This window comes from Phragmites australis, chromosome 22, assembly GCF_958298935.1.
Source record: "Phragmites australis chromosome 22, lpPhrAust1.1, whole genome shotgun sequence".
Taxonomy (NCBI): Eukaryota; Viridiplantae; Streptophyta; class Magnoliopsida; order Poales; family Poaceae; genus Phragmites; species Phragmites australis.
In genome coordinates, this window is record NC_084942.1 from 19,264,046 (window position 1) to 19,290,942 (window position 26,897).

Here is a 26,897-nt window from a genome sequence, read left to right on the forward strand (position 1 = left end):
ATTTGACATCCTTTCTTTTGACCATAATTTGGCCTTCGTTTTGTAATCTCAAACACTAAGGTGCAATATCAAAAGGGTGCCAAGGGCATTCACAAAGTCCAACCAGTAGTACCATAATAGCCACAACAACACTACAGAGAAATATAACAGAGAATTAAAAAAAAGGAAATACAGAGTCACTAAGTTTAACAACTAGTCACAAGTATTACATACTATCTATCGAAATATCTCAGAAAAAAATACAACTAATATGTTTCACAAAATTTGACATATAGAAAAGTGTGAAACCTAAGATGCAATACTGGTACAAACAAGCTCTTGTGTCATTCTTCTTCAATATAGTACTATACGCATGAATTAGGACTTTTAAAAATGATTGCCTTAATTTTCATCGTAATCTCCCATCAAATTTCCTGCTATGTTGTTATGAGTAGTGTTTGAAACATTTGAAAGAGATTCAATATACAATTGCATAAATAATGTATTTAGCACACTATATATAGAAGCTATAATTTTTACTGTAGAGAGGAGTAAATGTATCAATTTCTATAATCCAATCTTGAAGACAAATAAGAGCCTATATTGTCTTGCTGGCCAACCTGCTTCTATAGTCATTGATTACCGTCTCTCCGATAAAAAGGTAGATTCCTAAGCCACTGTTGATACTAAGGACTGCTAACAAATCTTATGTCATATGTGTAAGTATAAGATACTTAGTTGAGTACATCTTCCAAAACTGTAGAATATCAAAATCAACTCCTATGTGCACATTTTATTCTTCCAAATACTTGTCTAGCTCACTAACTTTTTTCATTTGCTCATGCTGGCTCCAATCTGCCTAAGGGCCACTTTCATCAACATTTAACTCACCATTATTGTTTGTTTGTGCATTCTCAGTGATTGAGTTACCCATTTGTGAGGAATATTCATCAAAGAGCTTTTTAGTTGTCTTCTCAATTATAAAAAACAACTAGATTTTATATCCTCAGAGCCTTGCCTCAAGCGAAACTCAAGAAACTTCAACTTAAACCGAGGGTCAACAACAACATGAATGCAAATTTTCAACAATGACATATTCTAATATTTCTTAAGTCTTTACTTCATCTCATGTAGCATAGTTGCAATAATCAAGTCTAGATTTGATGACTCTCTTTCTAGTATATTCTTCGCCTCCAAAACCTGATGGAAGTAGCAGCTCATAGTGGGATATTTTGAGCCCAAGACTATTTTAGTGGCATCATAGAATACTTCCAACAAGTCACAAAGCTTATTGGCCATATTCCATTTCTCATCGAAGGCTCATATACGTACTGAGCATCCTCTCGATTCAAAGCTTCAAATGCCCTTCTTTACAATAAAAAAGTTTGGTGCATGTCATATGTTAAATTCCAGTGGGTGGCTACATCAAGAGAGGGGCGCTTCTCAAATATGCCCACTTACTCAACCATTTTCTCAAATCTTTTCTTACGATCTCTCAACCTATTTTACTCTTTCTTTGATGTTGTAGGTATCACCACTGACGATCTTTAAACCCTCTTGAGCGATGGTATTAAAGACATTGTCGAGGGTAAATCTCTGACAGTGATTCCGTGGTATGTCAGACGGTGGGTGCGTGAACGGCGTTTTCAGGGAGTGAGTGTGTCTATGTGTGTAGATGAAGGATTCAGGGACACCGGGGGTTATACAGGTTCGGGTCTCCCGGAGAATAACAGCCCTACATCTTGTGTTTTGTGTTATAGTAGATCTCACTTGGTTACAATGGTGTTCTAGCAGTTTGCCAGAATTGATCTATCTTGGTTACAACGGGATCCTCATCCCTTTATATAGTAGGGAGATGGAGAACTAATATGCAAGCTCTATATAGATGGCCTCTGCTTATTATAATATCTAATTCAAATCATCATTACGGAGTACCAGACATGCAACTTGCTCTGATAGCATTGTATATCGTGCTGCTGCGCGTCGTCTTTGCTTAGCCCGTAGAGCCTTATCCTGTTGCATTTAATGCAATGGGACGGAATGGTGCCCTTCTGCACCGTCCTCGTCTGCTTGCCTCTCTGTGCCGTCCCCGTCCACTTACCCCTGCGCGTCGTCCCCGTCCACTTGCCTCTGCGCCGTTCCCGTCCACTTGCCTCTTTACGTCATCTCCGTCCACTTGCCCTGCCGGATGGCTGACAACATCCTATCTGTCGTGCGGCGCTGCGCTGGCCTGTAGAGTCTCACTCCGTAGTCTTTAATGCTACGGGATGGGACAACACCCCCTGCACCACCCACGACCTTATCCGTCAGGGCCAGTGCCTATGAAGAGAAACGTTCGGGCAAGTGTCCAATCTAGTCCCCCGACCAGGGGGCTGGTCGTGGGTTTGTGTGAAGGTGTAGAGAGATTGGTCGTTGGAGGCTTTGCACATTCGGGGTAGCTTATCGACCAATTAGATTATTTAGGAGATGTTCCCTTGGTTGTTTGCACCTTTCGTGGGGCCTGTTAGCTGGGGTACCCCTTTACTTGATACACCGACAGACATGTACATCACACCGATAATGAAATAATTCTCCTTTCCAAACTAGCAATTGCTTAGCTACATAATTTTCTTGCAAAGACCCCACAAAGATTCATTTAATGTTACATTGTCTAATGTTATTGCAAAGACTTTATCTTCTATATTCCAATCCTGGAGACTCCTAAACATTCATTGAACATGATTCTACCATTATGAGGTGTCTCTGCGAGGGTAAATTTTATGATTCTTTTATGAATTCTCCAGTTATCATCTATATAGTGACATGTGACATATAAATAGCCTAAAGTTTGATTTAAAGTCCACATGTCAGCCGTGAGAGGAACTTTAGATGTTGATTTCTTTAATATCTCTTGTAGGGTTGCCTTCTCTCGTCATATGTGCTAATACAATCAGCCTTGATGGTAGTTTAAAAACTAGTGTGAACTAATGATTTAGACTAGCAACAAAAGCTTCTAAATTTTAGGTAATTAACTAAGCTAAAAGACAATTTATGTATAACAACCACCTTAACCAATTCTTGTAAAGATACTTCTTGGCCAAATTTCTAATATTTCAAAGAAGCATAATTATTAAAGTTCATTTGGGCAAGCATGTGATCCGGTGCAAATTTTCCATCACAACTTTCTAAGTGCCTACGACAAGCACCTGTGCCAACTGCCAACGTCTCGACTTGTTTTGAATAATCTCTTGCAATGCTTGCACTAAGCTTGCACAAGAGTATGACTGTCATATATAAGCTCAAAATCGATCCGTATATTCAATGTAAGTTTGCGCCTTCTATTTTTACGTGAAGATCCTAACCACATGCATGAAAAGTATATTTCAAGACAATGGCACGGAATGATATTGTACAAAAGATATACCTTTCATTACAATACTTACCCCCAATAAACTCCTTTGATTCGGGGTGGCGGCGGAGGAGGAGCCGATATGGGCTTGCGACGCCGCTGGGACCTGCGGGCTACCCACTTACACCTCCTCCAGCGAAGCAGGTAGAAATGCGATATTTTGTGGGCTTGTGGTGCAGGTCACCCCAGCGAGTTAGCGGCCCGACCAGCACCACTTGCAAGCCGATCTGTTGCAACTTCCAGCGTCTCTGCTTCCTGCCATGCGTGGTGCTCCTGCAATTCCTACATGAGATCAAGGGGAGAAGAGGACGAAAAGAAGAGGGCAATAGAAGATAATCTAATCTTGTTACTGCTCTACATGGGCAAGGAGAAGGATTGGGTTGCAGCTTCATGTTCCAAGGAAGAAGGACGCGGAGAAGCGATGAAAATAACCCGTACGTTGCCCCAAATTTCTTTCACATCTTTCCAATCAATAGGTACAACACATAAATTCTAAAGCAAATTAAATCCTCACCTGATCTAGCATGGCCTCAGCAACCATATCCTTAAACCCCAATAAACTCCTTTGATTCGGGGTGACGACGAAACAAGGAGCCCAACGTTTTGTTTTCACTGCTCTCTCTGTCTTCCATATCGATCAAAATCCAACGTCGCCTAGGTACAGGTACCTGACCTGCCACTGTTGGAGCTGCCTCCCTACCGCTGCCACTTGCAAATATCGCTGGACAACAAGGGTCACTGGATCTGGCATGTTGATGCAAATGTCGCTGGACATGCATACTCATGGGGCATTTAACTTTTTATCACACTTACGGAGTGAGTAGTTATAAATTTATCACCCTGATCCATATTCAGTAACTGAAGTAGTCTTATATGTTAATGAGAGATCAAATTAACACACGGTAAAAATGATAAATAATTAATAATCACATACTTGTCGGTTGAATCATGACTGCTCGATGGGCTACAGGAAGGGATTGGGATTGGCACATTTGACTCGTGACAGTCGGCCCCGTGTCCCAGGCATGGCACGTCCACACTCAACACCGGTCGCCTCGCTGTCGTCTTCGTAAGCGGATGGTCGCATTTCCTTTGCAGGAGTGGACCACCAGGTGCTGGTGACCGATGGGCGTTGGGAATGATGTGATGTAATGCGATGTCGGATGGATGGAAATCAGTTGCTCGCTGGGCCTTTCGTTCTTTTCCGCATAAGCAAGCAAAGATCTCTTCGCCCCTTTTACCGGCCGGTGTCCTCTTCCTGTACGACTTGACACGGCACCTCTCTTTTCTCAACCTCTGCTCGCTACACTGTCACCTTCACGTGTAAATGCAAGTTGCTAGCTGCATTTGTATTCAAATCCTGGTCCTACCATCTTACATGGGATAAAAACAGGTGTTACTGGTCTAGACCTTAATGGAGTGTTTGTCAGCAGAATCCACTCATTCAGCCAAGTATGGGCAAAAACGAACACTTCCCGTTCCCATTAGCACATACTAACAACATTGAAACCTAGATATTAAAAACAACTCTGTCAGCACACATTCCAACATCGCATCTCACCGAAGCAAGGGATGTTCTTCATAACAATTAACATACACACGTGAGGGCCCAACGGCCCTGGGGAACAAAGATCATTATCGCTACATCCCACTACTCACCACCATAGACGACGGGTACCCGCCGCCCGAGCGCGTCCAACGTGCTAACCCCAGAACATGTCAGCCATGAGGGGGCTGAGATCGAGCATGCTCCATGTACATGCCAGAAAGACGCATTCACCTACCTGTTGTGAAATATCGGACAAAAGCCGAGTTTTTGTAGCTCAGCAGTCGTGGGGGCCATGGAAAATTATTCGTCTTGGTAAGAATTAGTAGTTGACGCCGAGGCAGGGTTTCGCCTGACAAAGTGACCTGCTGGGCGTGGCCCCCTGTTGTGGCCGTGCTCCCTGAACGCGGGTCCTGAAGCGGGAGGCCCCTCGGTCCGTTCATCAACGCTTGGATTCTGCTGGAAGTCTGCGGGTTTGTAGGATCCAACTGGCTGGTACTCAAGATGACTGCCACCCTTCTGCCTTTCTGCATTTGTGCCATGGCCTGACCTCCCAGCATCATAACCCCTTCCCCTGTGCATACCACCTCTGTTGTACCTCCCGTTGTGGTGGCCCTGCCGACGTAGTGGAGGATTAACCTGCTGCTGTTCTGCATGGTTACCATCTTCCCGTGTCAAGTTCTCCTGTTCGTTGTGCGCATCCTTTTCGTCAATGCCATCACTCCTTTTAATTGGTTTACCACTGCTGTCTTGACGGGTAGTATTATCAGATCCTTTGGAGCTGTTCATCTCAAACCTACCTCCATGGGAATCCACTTGCCCTTCAACACCACTATTGCCATCTGAGCTGTTCTGAGGATGGGAGTTGGATTTAGGTTTCCAGTGCCCTCTAGAATGTGAAACTACCCCGCTGCTTTTCACATCAGTTCTTGAAATGTTCCTATGATCGGATGAGTTTGAATCCATGGCCGTTGTTGCTGATTGATGGACAAAGTCATTCCTGCCCTCTCTATCTTTGCTCTCATTTGAGTAGTTACTTGCCTTAACATGCTGTCGCCTTTGCCTGTTAGCTGCATTATGTTCTTTTGCAGCACTAACAGGTAATGAAACTGTTTGCGCTGAAGCTGAACTGTTCTCAGCAGAAGTATCAACCTTGGATTTTAACTGCTTATCTTCTTGCTTGTTGGGTTCAATTGGCTGGTTCTGATCAGCAGACTTCTGAACTTCCTTTGATTCATGAGAGTTGTCTGCTTGCTCAATAGGATTCGGTACCACCGAAGCTGATTCATCTGTATTCCTTCTGCGCCAAGATGGATGAGATTTTCCATGTCCCTTACTAGTTTTCTTGTCCTCCCATTTCCTGGGTTCGGTTGTGGCATCGAATTTAGCAGCACTGGACTTCTCAATTGCTTCCTTATCATGACTCTTGTTGTCCCCGCATGTTTTTTCTGACTGTAAAGTTGGCCCCAGATTCTGCTGTTGCAGCTCTTTGGACAGAAGCTTAGGTACATATCTTTCCATTTCAGCCCTCTTTGTTCTTGTAACATTCTCCCCATCATTGGAGAGCTTCCCAGCTGGTTGAGTGGAATCAGCTACTGCTGTGTTCAGCATGGCTCCGTCAGATTGTTCATTCTGTCCTGATGGCTTAACTGGTGCCCACAAGACACCTTCATTCCCACGTGGCTTCTCAACAGGACGAACAGCATGCTGATGTTTTCCTGATCTTGTTGCTTGCTCAGATCTTGATCGGCTGTTTTCTGTATTCTGTGCTCCATCTGGTGATTTAACACGCTCTTGATTCAAAGATGCAAGCGAAATTCCACCCACAGTTATACTTCCCACAGTGACAATAGTACCTTCAGTGGAAACTATAGAGCTATTGATGATAACACCACCAGTATGTGTCTTTGGCTCACTAGAGACTTTCACTGTATTCTGCTCATTAAACACCACAGGTGGATGTTTAGAAGTAACTGAAGCATCATCCACCTTTTTCTTACTTCTCAAATGTCGGGCACCCTTCTTGTTCTGGACTGGGGGATCATGTGATGTAACAACAGCCGTTGTTGTGTCAAAAGAAACCTCAATATTTTTCTTAGCATTTCCAGTGCTTACTGGAACGCTTGGCTTCTTGCCAGGAATTTCCTCCTCTGAAACATGTCTTCTTCTGTAGCCTTGCCTAGGCTTTGTAACACTGATGTCATGTGATTGTGAGATATTTTTCTGCACAACATGCTCCGTGTTGCTCTGTGTGTTCCTAGCTGAGGATGAAGTGGCATGAGCAACAGGGTCTTCGCCATCACCTGCAGAATGTGATAGTGTAGTAGACGGAGAGTGTACAAGAACCACACTATACATGGGATCGGTAGGAGGCTGAAGAGCAGTAAGACTAGCAGGTGGAGTAATATCAGGTAGTTCAGCAGTTGAAGTGGCAAGTTTAGCAGTCACATCAAGTACAGCCTTTTCCTTAATATGCGCATCATCAGTTTCTACTTTCGCATCATTTGATTTCTTCTGAAGTACTGATGACCGTCTGTTCAGTTCTTCCAATTTCGCAAGAGCTTTTGCTTTTTGGTTCTTTATTCGCTCCTCCTCCTCGGCTTGCAACTTTTTTGCACGTTGTGCAGCCAACTCTCTCATTTTTGCACGCTGAAATTGGAAAAAAAAAATAGTAATCAGTCATCAACATTGTTCGAGTCCCTAAGCAGCATGTTAACCTCACACTACTTGACTGCTGAGCATTTGATGCCGTATGCTACTTTCTTGTTCTATATATTGTACAAATCCCACAGACAATTAAAGCAGATCAATACAATAAGGGAAATCTGAACCAAATTAGTGGCTAGTAAAACTTGCCATCGAAACTAAAACAACCAATTATGGGCATGGGCAAGGACCTCGTTGCAAAGATGAGCTAGTCTGCCTAGACAATTAAGAACTCAGCTAAGCAAGGATCCAACCATCCCTATGTCTTAATTTAGCAAAAACTGGTCATTATTTGATGATGATGCAACTACTGTACCGTGAAATGAATTCCAACAGAATCTCAGATAAGAGAATCTATCATAACTTCAAACAATGGCAACGCTGCAACAGATAATATACTTTTCTAATTGGCTGTTTTTGATGGACGCATAATGATTGAGGTTTCAGAGTATTAAAATGTTCAGAGATTACTGGTCAATGCCCCCTAAAGATAATTATAATAAGGAACTTTCAAAATATTAGAATGGTAGCCAGACAATTAGTAAAAATATCATAAATCTACAACTATATACCTGAGACTCATAGTCGAGTGAAGCTGGTATATCATCAGTTACTGTCACAGGTTGCAGCTGTGAAGCAGTGTCAGGTGGTTGGCCATGCTGACTATTATTCCTCAAATCAACTACCGGTAAAGAATCAGTTGTGGAACTTTCACCCCGTCCATGACCAGCAAACTTATTAGGTGACCTGTCTTTAGCAGGACCATGGTGATTGTTTCTTGACGAATCGTCTCTCCTATGCGCATGATCATTAATTGAATTGCCAAGCTTTCCAGTTTTGCTGAATTCAGCTAACTGTGAGTGTGACGGTCCAACAATTGTACCATCAGTAGGCACATTTGGTAGTCTCTGCAGCACAGGAGAAATATGAGAAACAGAAGCCACCTGATCAGAAGCAGAAACAATACCAGCAATGACAGTGGACGAAACATCTTTAATCACTTGATCTGCCTTTGAATCAGTGCTTTTTTGCTGCCTCTTGAACTCCTTGGATGAAGATGGTTCTGGGACATTAGGTGCATCAACATTTCTAGCCTTATTGTTCAAACTCTCAATTTTCTCTATTAAAGCTGCATTCTTCTTAATGACAGGTTGCTGATCACGTGTAACTGAGTTATCCTCCTTGAATTTCTTGCACAGAGTGACATCACCAGTTTCCCTGGGCTGGGAATGTGCATTTTCAAAAACAGATGAATGGTCTGCACCGTCTGGACCTCTCTGGTCAGGCACCGACTTTGTAAGTACCCTGTTTCTTTCAAAGGTATCCCTTATATCTGTCCTCATGTTCACATCAGTCCGGTCTCCATCAGGATGTGGAAGAAGTGGTGGTGTTGGTTGCACATTCCTTTCAACTTCATGGGTACCTCCTAGGCGATCAGGGTTATCATGCAAAATCCTAGGCTGTCCTCGACGATACACATGTACTTTATCAGATTCTAGCTGCTCCCTAGGAACTGTTTCATGTTTGGCTGGTCTGCTCTGAGAATGTCCAGGGTGGAACCTGTCATTCTGATTTGGGAATTGATTCAATATTCCTGGTTGATGAGGACCTCCAACGAAATGTGGATCTCTCACATTGGCATTATTGAAATTTGCTCGAGGAGCATAATATCCATCATAAGCCTCTGGACCCTGATAAATTGGTCTCACTGGAATAACAGGTTGATTCATAATATAGGAATTAGGAGGCATAGGATGATAAGTGTCTCCATTTTTAGAGTGATATCCACCACGCCCCGAGCCCTGCCTTGCTGCTGCTTCAGAATTGGGTGGGAACTGACCATAATAACCAAATGCTTCAACAGGGAAACTGCCAGGGGAGCCTACAGGTCTGTATGGGCCACCTGGTGCTGCTCCTCTATGCCACATTCCCTCAGGTGGGTGACCAGGAGGTGCATGCCATGAATCAAACTGTGGAGGAGGCATACGGAAATTAGGAGGGTATGGCTGTGGTTGCAGGCCTTCATTTGGCAGACTTGTGGCGGGGGCAGGAGCACCTCCAGTTTGTGCATGATGCTCTGTCTTCATGATATCAACAGGATGATTATTGGATGGCGAAATTACCTCATCAGATCCTAGCACACAAGATATATCCGGTTACAAAGTAAGGCAATTATATGTATCCAACAGCAATGGATATTATCAACCTATGACATAATGGTGAAATTAATCATACCAGCTGTTAGGCTCTTCCCTTGTTCAGTTTGCGATGCCTCTTTACCCGAACTAGAAGTTGGGCGCCCTTTCGAACTATGACCTAGAACAAAAAGGCGTGTAAGGAGAACTCTTCTTTATACATAAGCTAAGTAGATGAAACTGCATTTGTAGCCTAAAAGAAGTCTGAACAAAAAAACATTTTTTTCCCCAAATAGTTGAACAATGACAGCATTTATCTAGTACATATGTACATGTTCAATACAGTTAAGAATTTGACACGATAAGTTACTGGGCAGGAGCAGGAAACTCAGCCTCAAACATAAAGGGTGCGTTTGGTTGGAGGGCAAGGATGGATGGGATATGTCCGTCCCTATTTTTTGGGATATGTCCATCCAAATTGTATGTTTGGTTGGGTGGATGGGATGAGCCAGTTTTCTGTTTGGTTAGAGGGATGAGGGCGGATAGGATGAGAGTAATTAACTAAATTATATGTCTTAATTTTAAATAATAATAGTTAACCATACACTAATCAACACACACTAACACTTATCAATGCTAATCTTATCGTGGTAATTACTAATTAACAGAAAAATATGCTAATTATCACTAACCATAATCTAATCGACACACCAATAGTGCACTAATAAACACACTAACACTTAACAACCATAATCTCATAGTAATAAATACTAGTTAGCAATACAACATGCTAATTATCACTAATTATTTTACTACGATCGTGATTAGCCAAGGTGGATGGCCTCATCCAGGCAAAATGAATGGATCACTCCATCCAGCATATTTGAGGAATATTCCCAAAAGTCGGATGGTCTCATCCACCCACCCTCCAACCAAACGCCTCAACAATATGGATGGTCATCCCCCATCCAACCTCATCCTACCAACCGAACACACCAAAAATTCATAGAGCATATATTATGTTGCACATAGTTACCTCGTTGACTGTTTACTTCAGAGCCAAGTGTTGGGAAATCAACGGTACTTAGAGTGAACCCATGCCCATGTGATGAAGATCCCTACATAGTTAAAACCAAAAATATGAATTGAAAGATGTATTGAATCCCAATCCGGATTGAGTTCTAGGTCTGAAGCATTACCGATCTGTCAATAGTCCTTATCAATGCTTTCACATTCTCAAAAGCGTTATCTGCGAAACGAGAAAGCTGTGAACTTCCTGGTCTTGTTTCCGCGCTTCGAGGACGATTTGTGGCCATTGGTAAATGAGGTGATGGAAATGTGCCTGATGCTGAAGATGGACGAGAATTCGGACCCCATGCATTGGTTGAACCAAGCGATTCACTTCCAGCTGTTGATGGCCTTGAGCCTCCCCCAGAAGAGGGCCGACCATTGAAGTGGCTGGATGAACTGGAGCTTCCATCATTCTTGGTTGACAGAATTGACGAGGAACCCCATGCATTTGGTGTTGTAGGTGTTGGTTTGCTGCCCCAAGTGAGGGTGCCCCTAACATCAAAGACATTGTAATTATGGGAAAACATCAAGATCATCCTAATAATAAAAAACCATTGAATCTGAAGAACAATTAGGAAGCATAACACAAGGGTTACTTACTTTGGAACAATTTCCAGATTGGGATCAAGACCATTGTTTTCCAATCTTCATAAACAATAACCAAATCAATCCACAGATAAAGAAGTCTATAGAATTAAGCATTTGCTTCCAATAGCCAATAGGAAAACTGTTACCTCTGACTTGGTAAATTAATCGGTTTTGGGACTTTTCCTAGAACAGTCATACCAGATTTCCTTGTAGGAGCAGCCCATCTGAAGGAAGCCACACGGAAGAGTGAAATTAGCAGATAATACATTATCTGCAGAAATGCTAATGTAACTCATGTAATCATGTTACAATTCAGGCCAGTTAATTGATTATGCAAGTACAAAGACAAAGTGTTGACAGTCAAACGAATAAAAAAAATCTAGCCACACAAATTACAAATATCCCAACAAATGACATTACAAGGCAAGGCAGTTCATAATGTGGACACAACATTTAATTCGCAGGTGCAAAGGGAGAATTTTACATGGGACACAACATTTTTTTATAAAATGCTTATGTACAGAAACCTTTGAGACACCTCGCACATGGCTAGCTATGGATGGGCCAAAATGTAATGTCTTATCACCTCAATTGTGACCATTGTACATGGATTTGTGCAACAAGCTTATATCTGCATCGTACAATCATTAATTAGGAACCCTCAACTGAATAGATATAAACTAGAGCACCATAGCCTTCGATAATAGTTAATCCCTGTTATTACTTTAAAATTTCAATAACTCCACTCATAAAATCACAAATAGGTTACATGAAACAGTTAAGCAAAAAAAAAAAAGAAGAGGTGATTCAAATATGGAAAAAGGCAAGCACACTACCGAGAGAGGCGGTTCAACTGCGCAAAATGTTAAGCAGAACACCAGATTATCCAGGACGGCAGCTCTTCATTCACAAGACAGGGTATATAATCACCAATCCTTTGACAACCTGTGGTGTTCTCCACACAAACCAGAAAGTCCAACGTCCAAAAAAAACTGACAAAACCTCCAAACAATCCGAACCATCCAAAAGCTAACCACACCCGATGAACTTTGCAACTCCATTGGCCCAAACGACGGTTCCATACCAAACCGAACCATCCAAAAGCTACCATCGACAGCCCCAACATCAATTGAAACAGAAGCTGCATACTGCTTCAACACACCACACCAAACCGATGCTAGATGATCCAATTTTTTTCAGAAACTGACACACGTAACAATGCACAGGCTCCCTACGCATACAACCAGAATTGCAATAGGACAATTTGAGGGGGGAAAGAGTTGTATCGTGCGCGAGTGTGGGATAGAGATCGCGAACCTCTTGTCCGTGGAGAGCAGGCTCGAGGCCATGGCCCCTCCTCTCTGCGAGCTAGCTCCTGCGCCGGGACACGCCACTAATTCCTCGAGCCAAATCGAGTGGAAACAACCAACGGAGCGGGAGCGAGGGCCTGAGACCGGGGAGATCGAGATCTCTGGGGCCGCCTCCTTGGAGCCGCGAGGAGCGAGGAGAGGGGCGAAACCCTAGGAGGAGGAGGCGGAGGCGGAGTAGGCGATCGGCGCGGGGAGGCGGAGCGGGAGCAGCCGGCTCGGATCAACGGTGGACGACGCGGAGGCGGATGCCGGAGCGGGAGGAGGTAACGGGGCCGTCGACGCCCTGCCGTCCGGCGAGCGGCGGCAGGCAGAGGAGAGGGAGAGGATGACAGGTGGGGCCCGCTTGTCAGAGGCGAGGTAGGGACTAGGGACACAGGGAGGCGACGGAGGGGGTTGGGGAAGGCGTTCGTGAGAGCGATATAAAGGGGCGAAGGGAGGGACGCGTGGCGGGACGGGAATGGCTGGGGGAAGGTGAGCCCGTGAGCGCTGGGGACCCACATGTCAGGGTGTGTACGGACGCGTGGAGGGAAGCGAGTGGAGGGACGTGGTCGCGCGTGTGGCTGCACGGCGCAGAGGATCCGGTGGGGGCCTTGAGAAAGGCGAAGCGCTGTTGCGTGCTTGGATTTGGCTCGCCACGTCGGACGCCGCGATTTGGAGGTTTCGTGCGATGCAGGCAGCAACCGCAAACGTTTCATCTCGAGCTTCTGTTAATGACGTCACCTTTCACCGATTCTCCCATTTTTAAGAGAATGCACCATCGCAAACGAAATTTTAATATGAATACGAATACAAATCTAAATATCCTCGAATGCGAATACAAATTGGATTGTTCGAATCCGAATCCGCATTCGGATATTTACAGTCGAATTCAAATTTGACTAAAACTTTTTTCCAATTTGATTGGACTAGAATATATAAATTTCGTTCACCTCTGAAATTTCTAAAACTTTAGCAAAATTTAATTCCCTAATTGACAAATACGGATATTATCCATTTTCACAGTCGAATTCAAATCAATTCGGATATCCACATTTGAATCTAAATTTTAAAAACAAATTCATATACATCTATTTTAGTATCCATTTCAGAAATAAATACGGATATGAATATCCATATCCATATTTTAATATATACGAATATTAGATAATTCGAATACCTGCTATCTATTTTTCATGCCTACCCTCTTTTGCGTAGGAGCTAAAGTGTCAAAAAAAATCTACACATGTAAGCATTCATATGCTCTGGAGTCCGAAAAGTAGACAAAACAGAAGGTTCCCTGGTTTATGCGACGAAAAGTTCGCAGTAATCCACGAGCTACCAAGAGGGGCAGAGTGGTAAAAAAACATCTGAGTGATGTGTCAAGCCGCAACTCTCTTCCCTTCCTCATCAACAAACAAGCATCGTTTGATCCGACCCCTAATCTTGGGATTTCATCCTAACTCATACAGAACAAAACTGGTTCTAGCAAGATTCCTACGAATTTCATTAAAATGCTTTTATTCGAGCTATGTCTAACTCATTTCATATAGGCTAACTTGGCTTCACCTCTGATCATCTTTATGAAATAGGTCAAACCATTTTTCTTTTAGGACCTGTTTGGAGCACATGAATAAAAAACATAGGAATATAGAAAAAAACACAAGAACATGATTGCGCGTAGAGTGAAAACCTACGAAAATTCAGAACGGAGTAACAAGAAAATGGTGATGTTTGGATCACAAGAAAGCTTTGAATCTTCACAATCTCCCATGGAAGAAAAAAAAAAAGGCATTCCATTCTCATGTATCATTGCATTCTGATGTAGCCCGTCGCATTCTAATTTACATGCTAGACTGCTAGTGCGAGATGCTAAAATCTAGCCTTTTCTAGTAGATGAGAGCAAAATTTCACAACTTCCTGGATTGTCTTCGAAGATGTCCACTGCTTTTAGCACATCTCCGTTACTGTTGTAATGCACTACGGATCCTCCGTTTTCTTCTCCTATCTCTCCCATTTGAGCACCATTGCTACTCTGAGGTGCCTAACATGGTCAAGAACTACAGACATTAGTATCAGAAATAACATAGAGGAAATGACGAATCCGGAAATAGAGTTTTTTTTTTCGAACTACTTTACCAGCCTTGCCCATTAACGATCTGGCAATGAAATCTTGAGAAGGGGAACATTGGATAAAAGCACACTTTTTTAGATTTAATTTAATTCTTAGATAAATCATGAACATGAATTGATATATCATCACTATTATGAATCCAGAGTATAATCTAGACATGTATTTAACATATTGACACATATATAATATACTATGTAACATAAACGACAGATTACCGCCTAGCATGATTAAAAGAAGACTAATCATAGCGAATATACCAATTAGCAGTGACCGACACCAAAGACAATGACAGACCCAGAACAAAAATGACCGAGTGTCTCATATATATCACTATACACAACAAAATATCTAAATACTCTAATTAGCAGGTAATATTGTATTTGAAAATAATATGTAGCGATAAAAGTGTTTACGTGAACAAAAATTTTCCGCAAGTAATAATTGTAGTAAAGTGAACGGAATGATAGATAAAGTTCGAAAATACATACAATAGATGATCTCTATTAGCATAAAAATAACATCCAGCCATAACATCCTAAAAAAATGAATAAATTAGTTAGTAAACATTCCATGTCTATAACAAGTAATTCCAGTTAGTAAAACATTACATTTTAGTTTTCGATTCTAGGCTTTTGTAATTTTGGAAGCGTATGATTAGAATATCATTGATAATTTTCTCTAATTTTTGTTTCTCCACATAGCAAATAAGGCTTTCACTCAAGTATTTGCCACCAATGCGATAGCGCAAATTTGGTTTCACAATTTTCATAGCTGAAAAACATATCTCTACTATAGCAGTTACCACAGGTAAAACTAATGCAAGCTTCAATAGCCAATAAACCAATTGATAGCAAATATATTTCCTTGTTTCCACTATTTTTTGAGAAAGCACACCAATAGACTCTATGCGAGAGAATCTTGCATTGGCTCGCACATCAGCAATGTAGAGGTGAAGATGATGCTGAAGGCCCCTCAATTCTCCATTATTAAAATCATTGGGATAAAGTTTAACAAGACTCATAAAATATTCCAAATTAAATTCACTAAATGATGCTCTTGGACTCAAAGCAGCAACGTAGACAATAATTTAGATGTTTTCTCATTAAAGCAAGTATCGAGCTCTTGTAGTAGCCAATCAAGGACATTATTGAAACAATTCACTTCATAATGATATTGGTTAGTAATTCCAGTTTTTTAACGTGGCTTATTGGGATTCACATAATCATATCTCATTTCCAATTTGGAAAGGTCAAGCTTGTCACAGAAGGCATAAGCTTCACCTAACATAGATTCCCAACCATCCCTCCTAAGCTCACCCAAAAGACTTTTGGTTGAGTTGACACATGCAATGACATTTGCAATATCTTGATATTTCCATTGTAGAATTCAACAAGGAGTTTGTGATTGTTAAAACTATCAATATAAGATGCAAATAGAAGATAAAATCAAATGACCGGAAATAAACTAGCAAACCAAATGCTTGCCTTTTATTTTTGTCATTCATTCTTCTTTTTCCACATATTCTAGCACCTTGATAATTGATGAGAACAAATGAATCAAGCTCTTAAGAGTCTTGTAGTGCAAACTCTAACGATAGAGTCCAAAAATAGAGTCCAATATTTCCATTGCAAAACAATGAACTATGTCTTTTTGAATCTTTGGAGAAAACATCATATTATTACCTAGAGCATTGTGAGCCACAACCTTGTCTAGCGCTGGATTTTATTGTGTTGTATATGCAACACATTCCTTGAAATTTCCTTTATTTAAGGAATCCTCAGACTCATCATGACCCATAAAAGCCAACCTTTCCTTCAATAACACTCTGGCAGTATCAACTGATCCATTTAGACGAGTACAATAAGTAATCTTTTTAGCATCACTTTGTCTATTAAGTGCAATATAAATGTGTTGTTCTCGATTCAACAAGGCATCAAAATCTCTCTTTACTTGGTTATGAACACACTATTGACATCCCCTATATGCTCCTTTAATATGAAGTTTTTGTTCCAACTAGACTAACCTATTTATAACAAATGTGTCATACCCAACTCCCTTGTTGTTTGGATCCCTAAACATGAAACAACAAAACAATATACTTTGTCTTTGGACTTACTATACTCGAGCCAGCTACCAAACTCATCAAACCATTTAACATTAAACTTTCTACCTTTACCACTAATAACTGTAATTGGAAAATAAGAAGTGCAAGGTTGGCTAGACCCTTTGTCTAAATACTTTATTCTTACCAATTCTTTTTCATTAGGAGGATACTCCTCTATTCTTCTCCTTTTCCCAGGATCAAACTCAATCTCCTCTTCTTGAGGGCGTCTCTCGGCGAGGGTGCGCGCAACCGTCTGTGGCCTGTCGACTCGTCGAGGGCACCGTCTACGTTCGCCGATGGTCCGTTGAGGTGCCGAGGGTGGCGCTACGCCAATTTTCCAATACACCGCCGAGAGCACTGCAACGTTGAGTCACTGACGTGGGCATTCATTCGGTCACCACTTGCCAGGGCCAAGAGAATTGATGTATTGGCTATTAAGCAAGGTAGAGAGATAGAGGGCGGCTGGGACCATTGGGCTAGAGGTTTTGTGGGCTGCTGCGGCCTGGTACATATGATGGGTCCGGGTGTCCTATTTGTTGAGGTATGTGGTGTCATATGGACCTCATATACATAATGGATCCTTGAAAAATGAAAGCTATCCAATGTATTGTGTATCCTCTACCACATGTGGGTTCGTCCCTGACCTACGCCCCTATGATGACAATGCAAAAGGCGACATCAGACCGGAAGCAGATCGCATGCAGTTGATGGCGAAGATGAAGCACATCATTAGCAGTTGTGCGGAGCGCTTACTAAAAATCTTATTCAACCTCTCCCGGTGTAGGATTGAAATGACAATGGGTTACGGAGAACTGCTCTCCTGATCACCAGTGCACGCAGACAGAGAATATGTGTGGCGGTGCAGCAGAGAGAGAGAGAGAGAGAGAGAGAGAGAGAGAGAGAGAGAGAGAGAGAGAATCCAAGTTTGTTATATTCTTTTTGGTGGTGCTTCGTGTGTGTGTATATATATATTTTATATATATATATATAGACAATCAGACTCGGTTACGTGCCACGATCAGACTCTTAACCGACACGATTTTCGTATACAGCTGCGTTGGCTATTTTTCCATGCAGCAAAGGATTAAAACTGCAAGCAACTAAACCTGATTTCAATGGACCATTCACGCGAGTGTCGTGCACCCACACCCTTCGCCCCGGCCATGGCCCGAAGAGGCGAGCGCGCACGCGTGTGTTCTTCTATAACTCTCATCCACATGTGCTAGTTAGTATTGTGTAGATACTGTAGCATATCCGATAATATGCCAATATTCGGTAGTATGCCGTGATTGATTATGATTGATTCTACCTTCTTGTAAAACCGATTTCTTAATATATACTTATGCCAATATCCGGTAGTATGCCGTGATTGATTGTGATTGATTCTACCTTCTTGTAAAACCGATTTATTGATATATACTTATCTGGTCATCAATATATATAAAGCACCAATGCTGGTGACTGCCGAGTTAGTTGGAGATCATCGAGCAATCGAGCTTGACTTCTCTGCCAACTCTACAAGGCGACAGAGCTTTAGTTGTTGTCCAAGTAAGTCTTTCCTACTCGGAAAATGTTTTCCAAAAACTCTTTCTTTAGCCTAACATACTATCTTTGTTTCGTAGGCTACACTTGGCTACACAACATCTTTGAAAATGTTGTATGGTCAGTGTGTTGAACTTGATACTAATGCCTCACTTTCTTCTACCAGCGAAATGCAAAGACTTCAACTTGAGCTGGTGGAGGAAAAAGCCAAAACCGTGCACCTCGAGAAGGAACACACGAAGATCATCACCGAAAGGGATGTTGTCCACTCAGTCGAGGTGGCTGCATTGAAGAGAGACCGATCACGACGTCGGTGTAGGTGTTCACTACCGGATAGTCGTCATGCTGAGGACGACGGCCACGATCGCAACACACTATGTCGTCTCAATCATCATGACACCCATCACGCCAAGCGTCCTCTGTCGCTCTATCTGCGACGCTCCAGTCATTGCGTGGTGGAGTAGTATGCTAGGGTGCCCTAGCTGTAAGTACAAAAATGTTCCTTATCATTGGAGAGGAGCAAAAGAGCCCCTACATGAAACTATATGAAACCTATTTGTGCGTAATTCTAACCCTGTAAAAACAAATAGAGAATTACTTGTGTCGGAGGTTAATCTCTGACAATGATTCTGAGGTATACCTGACAACTGACGCGTGATTTGCGGCATGTGGTCGTATGTCCTAACCGCGTGCGTGTGATGAACTTAAGAACACCGAGGGTTATCCAAGTTCAAGCTTGCCTAAAGATAATAGTCCTACATCCTATATATAGGTCTGAATAAATTGGATACACTTACTTTCTTCTCCGTATCTCCCTCCCTTTATATATCCGAGGAAGAGAGGACTTACATAGGGACCCAAGATAGATCCATACTTAGCTAATCCTTCTAATGTATGCCCATCATTACGATGAGAGGTCGTATTTCACTTGCCCTATCGCTCTGTAGGATCTATGCCATCGCTCTCACACCCACATCATCCTTACCGCCTGGTCTGCTAGGTCCTATCCCCACGCGCCGTCTGCGCTCCTGCAAAACCTACTACCATGTCTTGTCAGACCGTCTTGTAGTGTTTAATGCTACGGGATGGGACACGATAAGCCTGTGCCGGTCCTGCGACTAGAGAAAATTGGTTACGAGGTTTCCTTCTGAGACCTGACGACTGATCGGAGAAACTAGTCACGTGGTGATTGGCTAAACGTGCCGTGGGACCATGCTGCTGCCTAATCATAACGTGTAGAAAAAACAGATATTTAACCGCTGTAGATCCCCATGTCAGAGGATACTATTATTCTTTACACCGACTTGTCCCTCAAAATATGACAGTCTTTATATGAGCGTTTTATCCCTTACTGTTACACATCTCTGCTGCATGCAGGCAGTGGAAAGAGCACCTTGCTGAAGGTACTTGCTGGAAGGGCCGATCCAGGAAAAGATTCTGAACTGACATGCATGGTCATCTACAATGAAAAAACAGCATCTGAGGTTCAAAAGAGTCGACTAATTACCTATGTTTCAGCAAAACTAAGGTAGATTCCATGGTCGTAAAACCCGAGGTTTCAGCAAAACCTGCCGTATGTAAATGATACGAAAATTTTAAGTTAGCACTAGAGCAAATAATACATGGACTGAAATCCAACTATCTAGTGGCACACTGTTCCTTCCATTTGGGCAAAAATCAGAGAAGATGTGCAAAACGAAAGCTTATAACAATATTTAGTGATGAAAGTGCACAAAGAAAGCACTCATCAAATAGTACTTGAGGGCTTGTGATGAAAGTACACAAAGAAAGCTTATGACAGCAACACCTAGACCAAGTTTTTTCCACTATACGTCATGCCCGTGGCCATATCCGCCTTCAACTTGAACGATCTTTGACAATAAGGCAGGTTTCTTTTCAGAAATTGTAATTCTTATCAATGGTAAAATGTAAATTTAATGGCTCTGAAATTTTGTCATAAGACTCGAGGGCTTGTTCAAACAATCTAATTCTGAACTGTTTGCATTGATAACCAATAAATATGGCACAGAAAAATGAGAATGAACTGCAATGGGAGCACATCGACATGAACCCTAATCCAAAGGCACTTTATAATCTTGAAACAGCTTCATGTATTGAGCACACTTGGACTCATCCAGGTTTGCCAATTATTAAAAACATGACAGTTGTAAAAGAATCAATTGCTCGCTTTGTCATGATAGGAAAAGGTGTATTAAAATGCCCTTTGCAGGTATGCATTTTTAGTATCTTTGCTGGGGCACTGTTCTACAAACTTGGTGGGTAGTATAGTCTTCAAGATATGATCTCTGTGAGAGCTCTTGGCTTTGTAACGATAATGAGCATTTTGCTCATAAACACGCCTCAGCTCCCACTATAAATGCTTCAGAGACCAATATTTTACAAACATAGGGACCAAAGAATTTTCAGGACATCCTCCTATGTTGTTGCTCATTGTGTCACTAATCTACCTCAGGCTTTTGCTGAGGTAATTTCATTCTTTGATCGTTTGTCATCAATAGTTAACATCTGCACATACTCTAGAATTCTTGCTGGTTATTAATTTAGTGCTATGTGGTACTTGATCCTAAACAAAACCTCCACGGTACTTGCTAGCTTCATCATCATGGCAACACTTACAGTTATCTAAACAGTGTCATGTATAATGCAGGCATTCCTTTATTCACTCTGCGTATATTTCCTAGCTGGGCTCACAATGGAAAACAACGGAGTTGTGTTCTTCGACACCTAATTCTGATGTTTCTCGTAGCCTACTTGGATCATCAATGTTCTTTTTTCTGAGTAAAGTATCATCCATTCCTGAAGTAGCAAATGCTTTGGCAGGTAATTAGTGTTTTCCCAACTTTATTAACTCTTAACTATGAGAATTTGATCTTAAAAGAATTTGGTTAGCCTTGTTTTAATCTAGTCAAACCTACTATCAAAGTTAACATTTATGACCCCATCACTGCTATTCAGAGAGATCTATGGCGATTTAATATGACATACTACTGTTTTGGATTGCTACCTACCTGCAGGTCTTGCAGTCTCCATTTTCATTCTCTTCAGTGGGTTTGTGATTTTTTTAACAGTGTGACCCCAGCACGGTCTTCATTAGAGACCTGATGCAAAGGCGAAACGGGGATCGAACCCCCACTCGGCTCGGCTCCACCGTGAAGCGTTGCCCCCACGTTCTATGCGTGACCGTGTGGGAGCCCCGAAATTCATTCGCCCAGGGATCGAATCCGGAGCTCCCGAGTGCTACTTTAGCCAGCTGACCACTCAGGCCGTTGCTCGTTCGCGGGTTTGTGATTTACCCATCTAATACCCCTCAATACTGGAAGTGGCTAATGCACATCAATCCAATCCGTTGGGCCAATCTCTCTTTCTGTGATCAACAGTTCTTAGGTGGCTACAAAGACCCCTGCGATAAATATCTAAATCAACTTACTTTCTGCAAAGGGAATCCAGAGATGACTTCTGGAAAGGCCTACTTAATCTATGCTCAACTGCTGACAAGTGTTTCAGGAAAGCCTTGGGTGACTTTACATTATTCTTATTGGATGGACAATACTTGTTCAGTTAATGGCACTCATGTCCCTAAATAAGATAGAGTTTTCACAAACGAGCCAATCTGCGCCACAGATTAATGAAAGGAAGCCGTGAAAAAACTATTTGTAGGGATGAAAACGGGACGGATATTTTCTGCCCGCCTGACCGACCGAAGGCTTGCGAAGCAAATATGTGATGCAACAATGGATATCCGACGTTATCCACGTCCGACTCCAGATCCGAGAAAAAAAGATATGTGATGCAACAATGGATATCCGACGCTATCCGCGTCCGACTCCGGATCCGAGAAAAAAAGATAGGATACATGATAACTGGTATCATCTAAAATATCCGAATATCAGGTGTTACGAGAAAGACTATTATGATTTGACTTTAAAACATGATAATATATAGGTAGATTGTCACGCATTCGTAGACATATAATATTGAATGCTCTTGTTTTCACATCTCAACGATTACTCTCTCTGTGCTCATTTCGATTACATTCATATACTGTTTAATATGTTGTGTGAGGATGTAAATGAAGTAATTTTTTTTCATCTATCTGACTAACCGAAAGCTTCCGACTCCGTCTCCGACTCCGAGAAAGAAAAAAAGACATGATACATGATGAAGAAATAACTATCTGGCACTATTCGTGTCCGACTTTGACTCCGAGAAAAAAATATAGGATAGGATACATGATGAGCTATATCCGTATCTGATCCAATTACACCTCTAACTATTTGTATGATGTGGAGTGTTATTCAGACTCACTTGATGGCAGCATGGAAGGTTCTATGGAGTCAGGCAGATATAAGTATCTGGAGATACCAAAATTAGTACCCAATTCAACCAAAGGAATTTCTGAGGATGAGAATGGGAGTGTTGGGAGCTAGATGGAAGAATCCAGAGTTGAAATCGAATCAGAACACTTGACAATACCAGCCATGCCAATTACTTTAACATTCTTGGATCTATCATTTGTCAGGTAATTCTCCTATTCATTGGATTCAGAATTCTATGCTAGTGTATTTTTCATAAAATATTCTTTCGAAAATTGACATTCAAAGTAGAATCTTTTATGAAATTGACACACATGGTAACAATACATTATAAAAATTATACCTAGATAAATGCAACTTCACGAAGGTAGATATAACATCAATAAAGTTTCGAAGAAGAAAATACACTTCAATTGGTTGATTCCATATCACATGACGTATAAAACAAAGCTTTCTTATAACAGGTGCGGGAAAGCTAAACAGGAAGAAGCCTTATATTTTAAGGATATCATTGGATATGCAAAACCAGGAACTATGCTAGCTCTTGTAGGGGGTGCTAATGGAAGCGCAACCACTCTTCTCAAGTGCCTTGCAGGAAGGATGCCTCCCGGTGGCAGTCTTACTGGATATCTCCGAGTCAATAGCACCAAACCCTCTGCTGATTTCTCAAAAAGTGTAGGCTACGCAGAGCGGCTTGATGCTCATCAGCCATACCTCACCATACGTGAGTCACTTCAATTTAGTGCCATCTCTCAGGGACCCAACCAATTGGTTGACATAGTGCTGCAAGCCAAGCTGGTCAAGAACTAACTCAACATGTATGTGCCTTCTTGTTTTGCGGTTTCCCGGGAAATCGGTCATTGCAACAGTTAGCCACCCCAACACCCGGGCACTTTCATACTTCCATCAAGTCATCATCCTAACTCAAGAAGGTTGTCAAGCATACTTCGGCCCAGTAGGACTCAACTTCCATGAAATACTTGGATACTTCACTGCAATCCCAAGGGGGCCTCAGTACATCCAGACACAAAATCCTATCAGTTTCATCATGGGTATTATTGGACTTGGAATCCGAAGAAGAAGGGTTGCAGTGACAGACTTTGCACAAGAGTTTCAGAACAGCCATTTGTGTGAGGTGGCCAAGAAGTCTGTCAACCCTACTGTCAAGAGCAACAAATTTGGAAAAGAAAATGTCAGTAACATGATAACCGGAAATTACAGGTACCCAGTGTCACCAATTAGGCAAGTAGGGTTGGTATTGTTGAGCACACAGAGGTTCTTATGGAGGAATGTGCACTACATCTACAGCAGATTTACTGGTTGTGTGATGATTGGATTACTGATGGGCTCACACTATTTCAAGATCAAGTATGAAGACGCATATGGGGTGACCTCGAGGTCACTGTACATCTACATGCAAACTATACTCATCGAGGTTATATCTGCTAACGATGTGATTCCTCAGATTGGCACAGACAGGCTTGCCTACTTCAGAGAAATGAGGTCCAAGATGTAGCTCCCCATGTTTTACCCAGTGTCATGGGTGATAAGTGAAATCCCTTACTTCCTCATCGCAACACTCGCGTTTGTCAGCATTGGCAATGGCATGGCAGGGATCGCCACCCAAACGGCCACCAATTTCCTGGCCTACTGACCAGTTATCTTCCTCTTCACCCTCTGCATGACCTACTTTGGCATGATGGTCACATTCCTTGCTCCGAGCCTGGTCCTTGCCGCGTTCTTGGTCTTGGTCATAACATCGGTGTGGGTCTCTGCTTCCGGGGTGGTGGTTGTCTTCTCGGACATCAGGTTCTGCAAGTGGATGTACTGGACAAATCAGTTCCAGTATGCGATGAGCATGCTTACGACGATAAGCTTCTACTGTGACACACACCAATGCCAGAGACAGTGCACATGCCCACGGCTCCCTGATGGCTCGTATGTGTGGGAAAGGATAGAGAGCGTTTGGTCCTTAAGTCAAGCGAGGATATGCGGGATGTGGGGACCTTAGCTGGATTGTGCACTGCATTTGCTGTGTTCACTTTCCTCTTCTTCACCGTTCTGAAGCACAACTCAGCACATGCCCATTGAGAGGCACACAAATCGGCTTTGTATTTCGCTATTGCAAGTATTCTGGTTCATCGCGTTGTGTAGAATATTGTAATTTATAAGTGGTATTGAATTGTTAATATTTGAAACGTGCTATTTTTGTTGTTAACATATATACGCCGAGATGTTACTGAATGTTATACTCTACATGGCAAGAACTCAATGATGTGTAGAAGATTACTCCCATCCTTTCCTGAGCACAAGTCATGCCATATTATTCTACAGCAGTGTCAAGCTATTCTACCCTATACATGCAAGCGCATACAGCACGCTGCTGAAATCATACAGCAAATCACTACGCGACGATGGAAGGATAAGAGATGAACTTACATGCTGCAGTTGCAGTTGCAGGCTGCGGCGTGCCGGCGTTCCCTTCGCTCGGTTCTCCTGTCGGTGGCATTCCCTCGAACACGTGGTGAGAAAGCGCCGCCAGCCCACATAGCCACATAGGTAGGTAGCCAGGGCAAACGCGCGGCGGACCAGGCACGACGAACAAGGCACCGGACGCCGTGGCGCCGGAGCCGGCGTGCCTTCCCGAGATCGGCGCTCGATCGCGCATGCTCTCCCACCAGCACGCGTGTGGGTCGGTTTCGCCCTTCGCTTCCCGACCCGAGACGGCGAATGAGACACGGGAGTACAAAGTACGCCAACCGGCGACCAAGGCGGTGTTTTGGTCACTCTTCCAATCATACCCTCCATTTTTTTTTTCTTAAACCTAACATACCCCTTGAACGCGCCCATCGCCATCTCCACCCGCCGTCGCGAGATCGCCAGGTACCCGTACGTCGAATCCTCTCCCTCCGGCACCTAACAGGCATTAATGGTTCGATTCTGCTTCTGCTTCCCTCTTCTTGTTTGTTTGGGCTCCGTTGGCGTTAGCGAGGTTCTTGGCAGTTCGCGTTCGGGCGAGCTCTGTTATCTTGTGGCGCGGTATGATCTAGGGTGCCGTTTGTGCCTGCTGCAGCAGTGGTTCGTCGCTTCTTGCTTTGGGTTCGGGAGTGGAGGGGAGGGATGTGGCGCTGCCCGCGAGGTGTTCGTGGAAATGTCACAGCCAGCCAGGGTCGGCCCTGAGGGGGTCGAGCAGGGCGGCCGCCCTGGGCCCCAAAATCGAGAGGCCTCTCTTCATGTATTTGTGTATAATATACATACCTAATAATCCGTACGACAACAGATAAAACTAGGTCTAAAGTAGCAGTTAGACTTAGTAGTCCGTACGGTAGGACGCAAGTAGCCTAGTTCCTCCGGTCCATAAAAATTCAAATAACCTGTCTGTCTAGCCTATTTGGCTGTTTAACTGTTTCATGTTTTCTTGCGTACAAACAGTCTAATTTCTTACTGGTTTTTCTGCTCTATAGTTTCTACTTCATCTCAAATGGATCCGACCCTTGTTGAGATCGCACGTTTAAAATATGGAAAGGTTCCCACTTGCTCTGGCGATTAATGGGTCCAGCGTTTGTACTGCGGTGCTGGCACCTACGAGCAGATAGCTCCAAAGCTACTATGGTTACAAACTAACTGCTGCATGTATCGATGAGTAACTAGAGCTGCACGCAACAAGTTGTATATAGGCATATGAGTATTTTTACCTAGCTAGCATGCATTAATGCAAGCATATGTGCATATACTCTGATCCCTCATAATTTTGTTCAGCATTTACGATAATTTTGTTTCAGCTTACCGTAACGGATGCATTCTAAGTTGTTCAAATTTATCGTAAATGCTTGTAAACTTTACCTATAATATTATCTTTGTAATTAATATATAAATATTTTGAGACCTGTCCTGCAGCCAGCTAGTGCCAGGATGGATTGCAGTCCTGACTCTAGGACCGCGGGTCACTTGCAATGGAACTGTTCGTGTTGATCTCAGATTCTCTTGGGATGAGTTGCAATAGAATAATACTAGTGATGATCTT

At 42.6% G+C, this 26,897-nt stretch overlaps 2 protein-coding genes across 6 annotated transcripts; both read right to left on the reverse strand.

The window, feature by feature from the left end:
- Nucleotides 1-4,824: 4,824 nt before the first annotated feature.
- On the reverse strand, nt 4,825-13,186 carry LOC133904963 (protein MODIFIER OF SNC1 1-like). 3 transcript variants are annotated; one of them, XM_062346629.1, is made up of 9 exons: nt 12,731-13,186; nt 11,560-11,637; nt 11,426-11,470; nt 11,097-11,317; nt 10,954-11,003; nt 10,791-10,872; nt 9,855-9,935; nt 8,192-9,753; nt 4,825-7,562 (listed from the first exon to the last, which is right to left on the reverse strand). In XM_062346629.1, exons 1-9 carry the CDS (start codon nt 12,760-12,762, stop codon nt 5,217-5,219), a joined length of 4,497 nt encoding a protein of 1,498 aa, XP_062202613.1. In that variant the 5' UTR covers nt 12,763-13,186; the 3' UTR covers nt 4,825-5,216. The 3 variants fall into 3 exon arrangements, with proteins under 3 accessions (XP_062202613.1, XP_062202611.1, XP_062202612.1); XM_062346627.1 differs by having other exon boundaries at nt 10,954-11,317; XM_062346628.1 differs by lacking the exon at nt 12,731-13,186 and adding an exon at nt 12,250-12,633 and having other exon boundaries at nt 10,954-11,317.
- Nucleotides 13,187-14,511: 1,325 nt separating this feature from the next.
- On the reverse strand, nt 14,512-25,635 carry LOC133904379 (uncharacterized). Of its 3 annotated transcripts, none has more exons than XR_009907477.1 (2): nt 25,313-25,635; nt 14,512-14,803 (listed from the first exon to the last, which is right to left on the reverse strand). XR_009907477.1 is itself a non-coding variant. In XM_062345845.1 (2 exons), exons 1-2 carry the CDS (start codon nt 25,539-25,541, stop codon nt 19,868-19,870), a joined length of 360 nt encoding a protein of 119 aa, XP_062201829.1. In that variant the 5' UTR covers nt 25,542-25,635; the 3' UTR covers nt 19,800-19,867. The 3 variants fall into 3 exon arrangements, 1 of the variants encoding a protein (XP_062201829.1); XM_062345845.1 differs by lacking the exon at nt 14,512-14,803 and adding an exon at nt 19,800-19,998; XR_009907476.1 differs by lacking the exon at nt 14,512-14,803 and adding an exon at nt 23,222-24,033.
- Between the last annotated feature and the right edge of the window lie 1,262 nt (nt 25,636-26,897).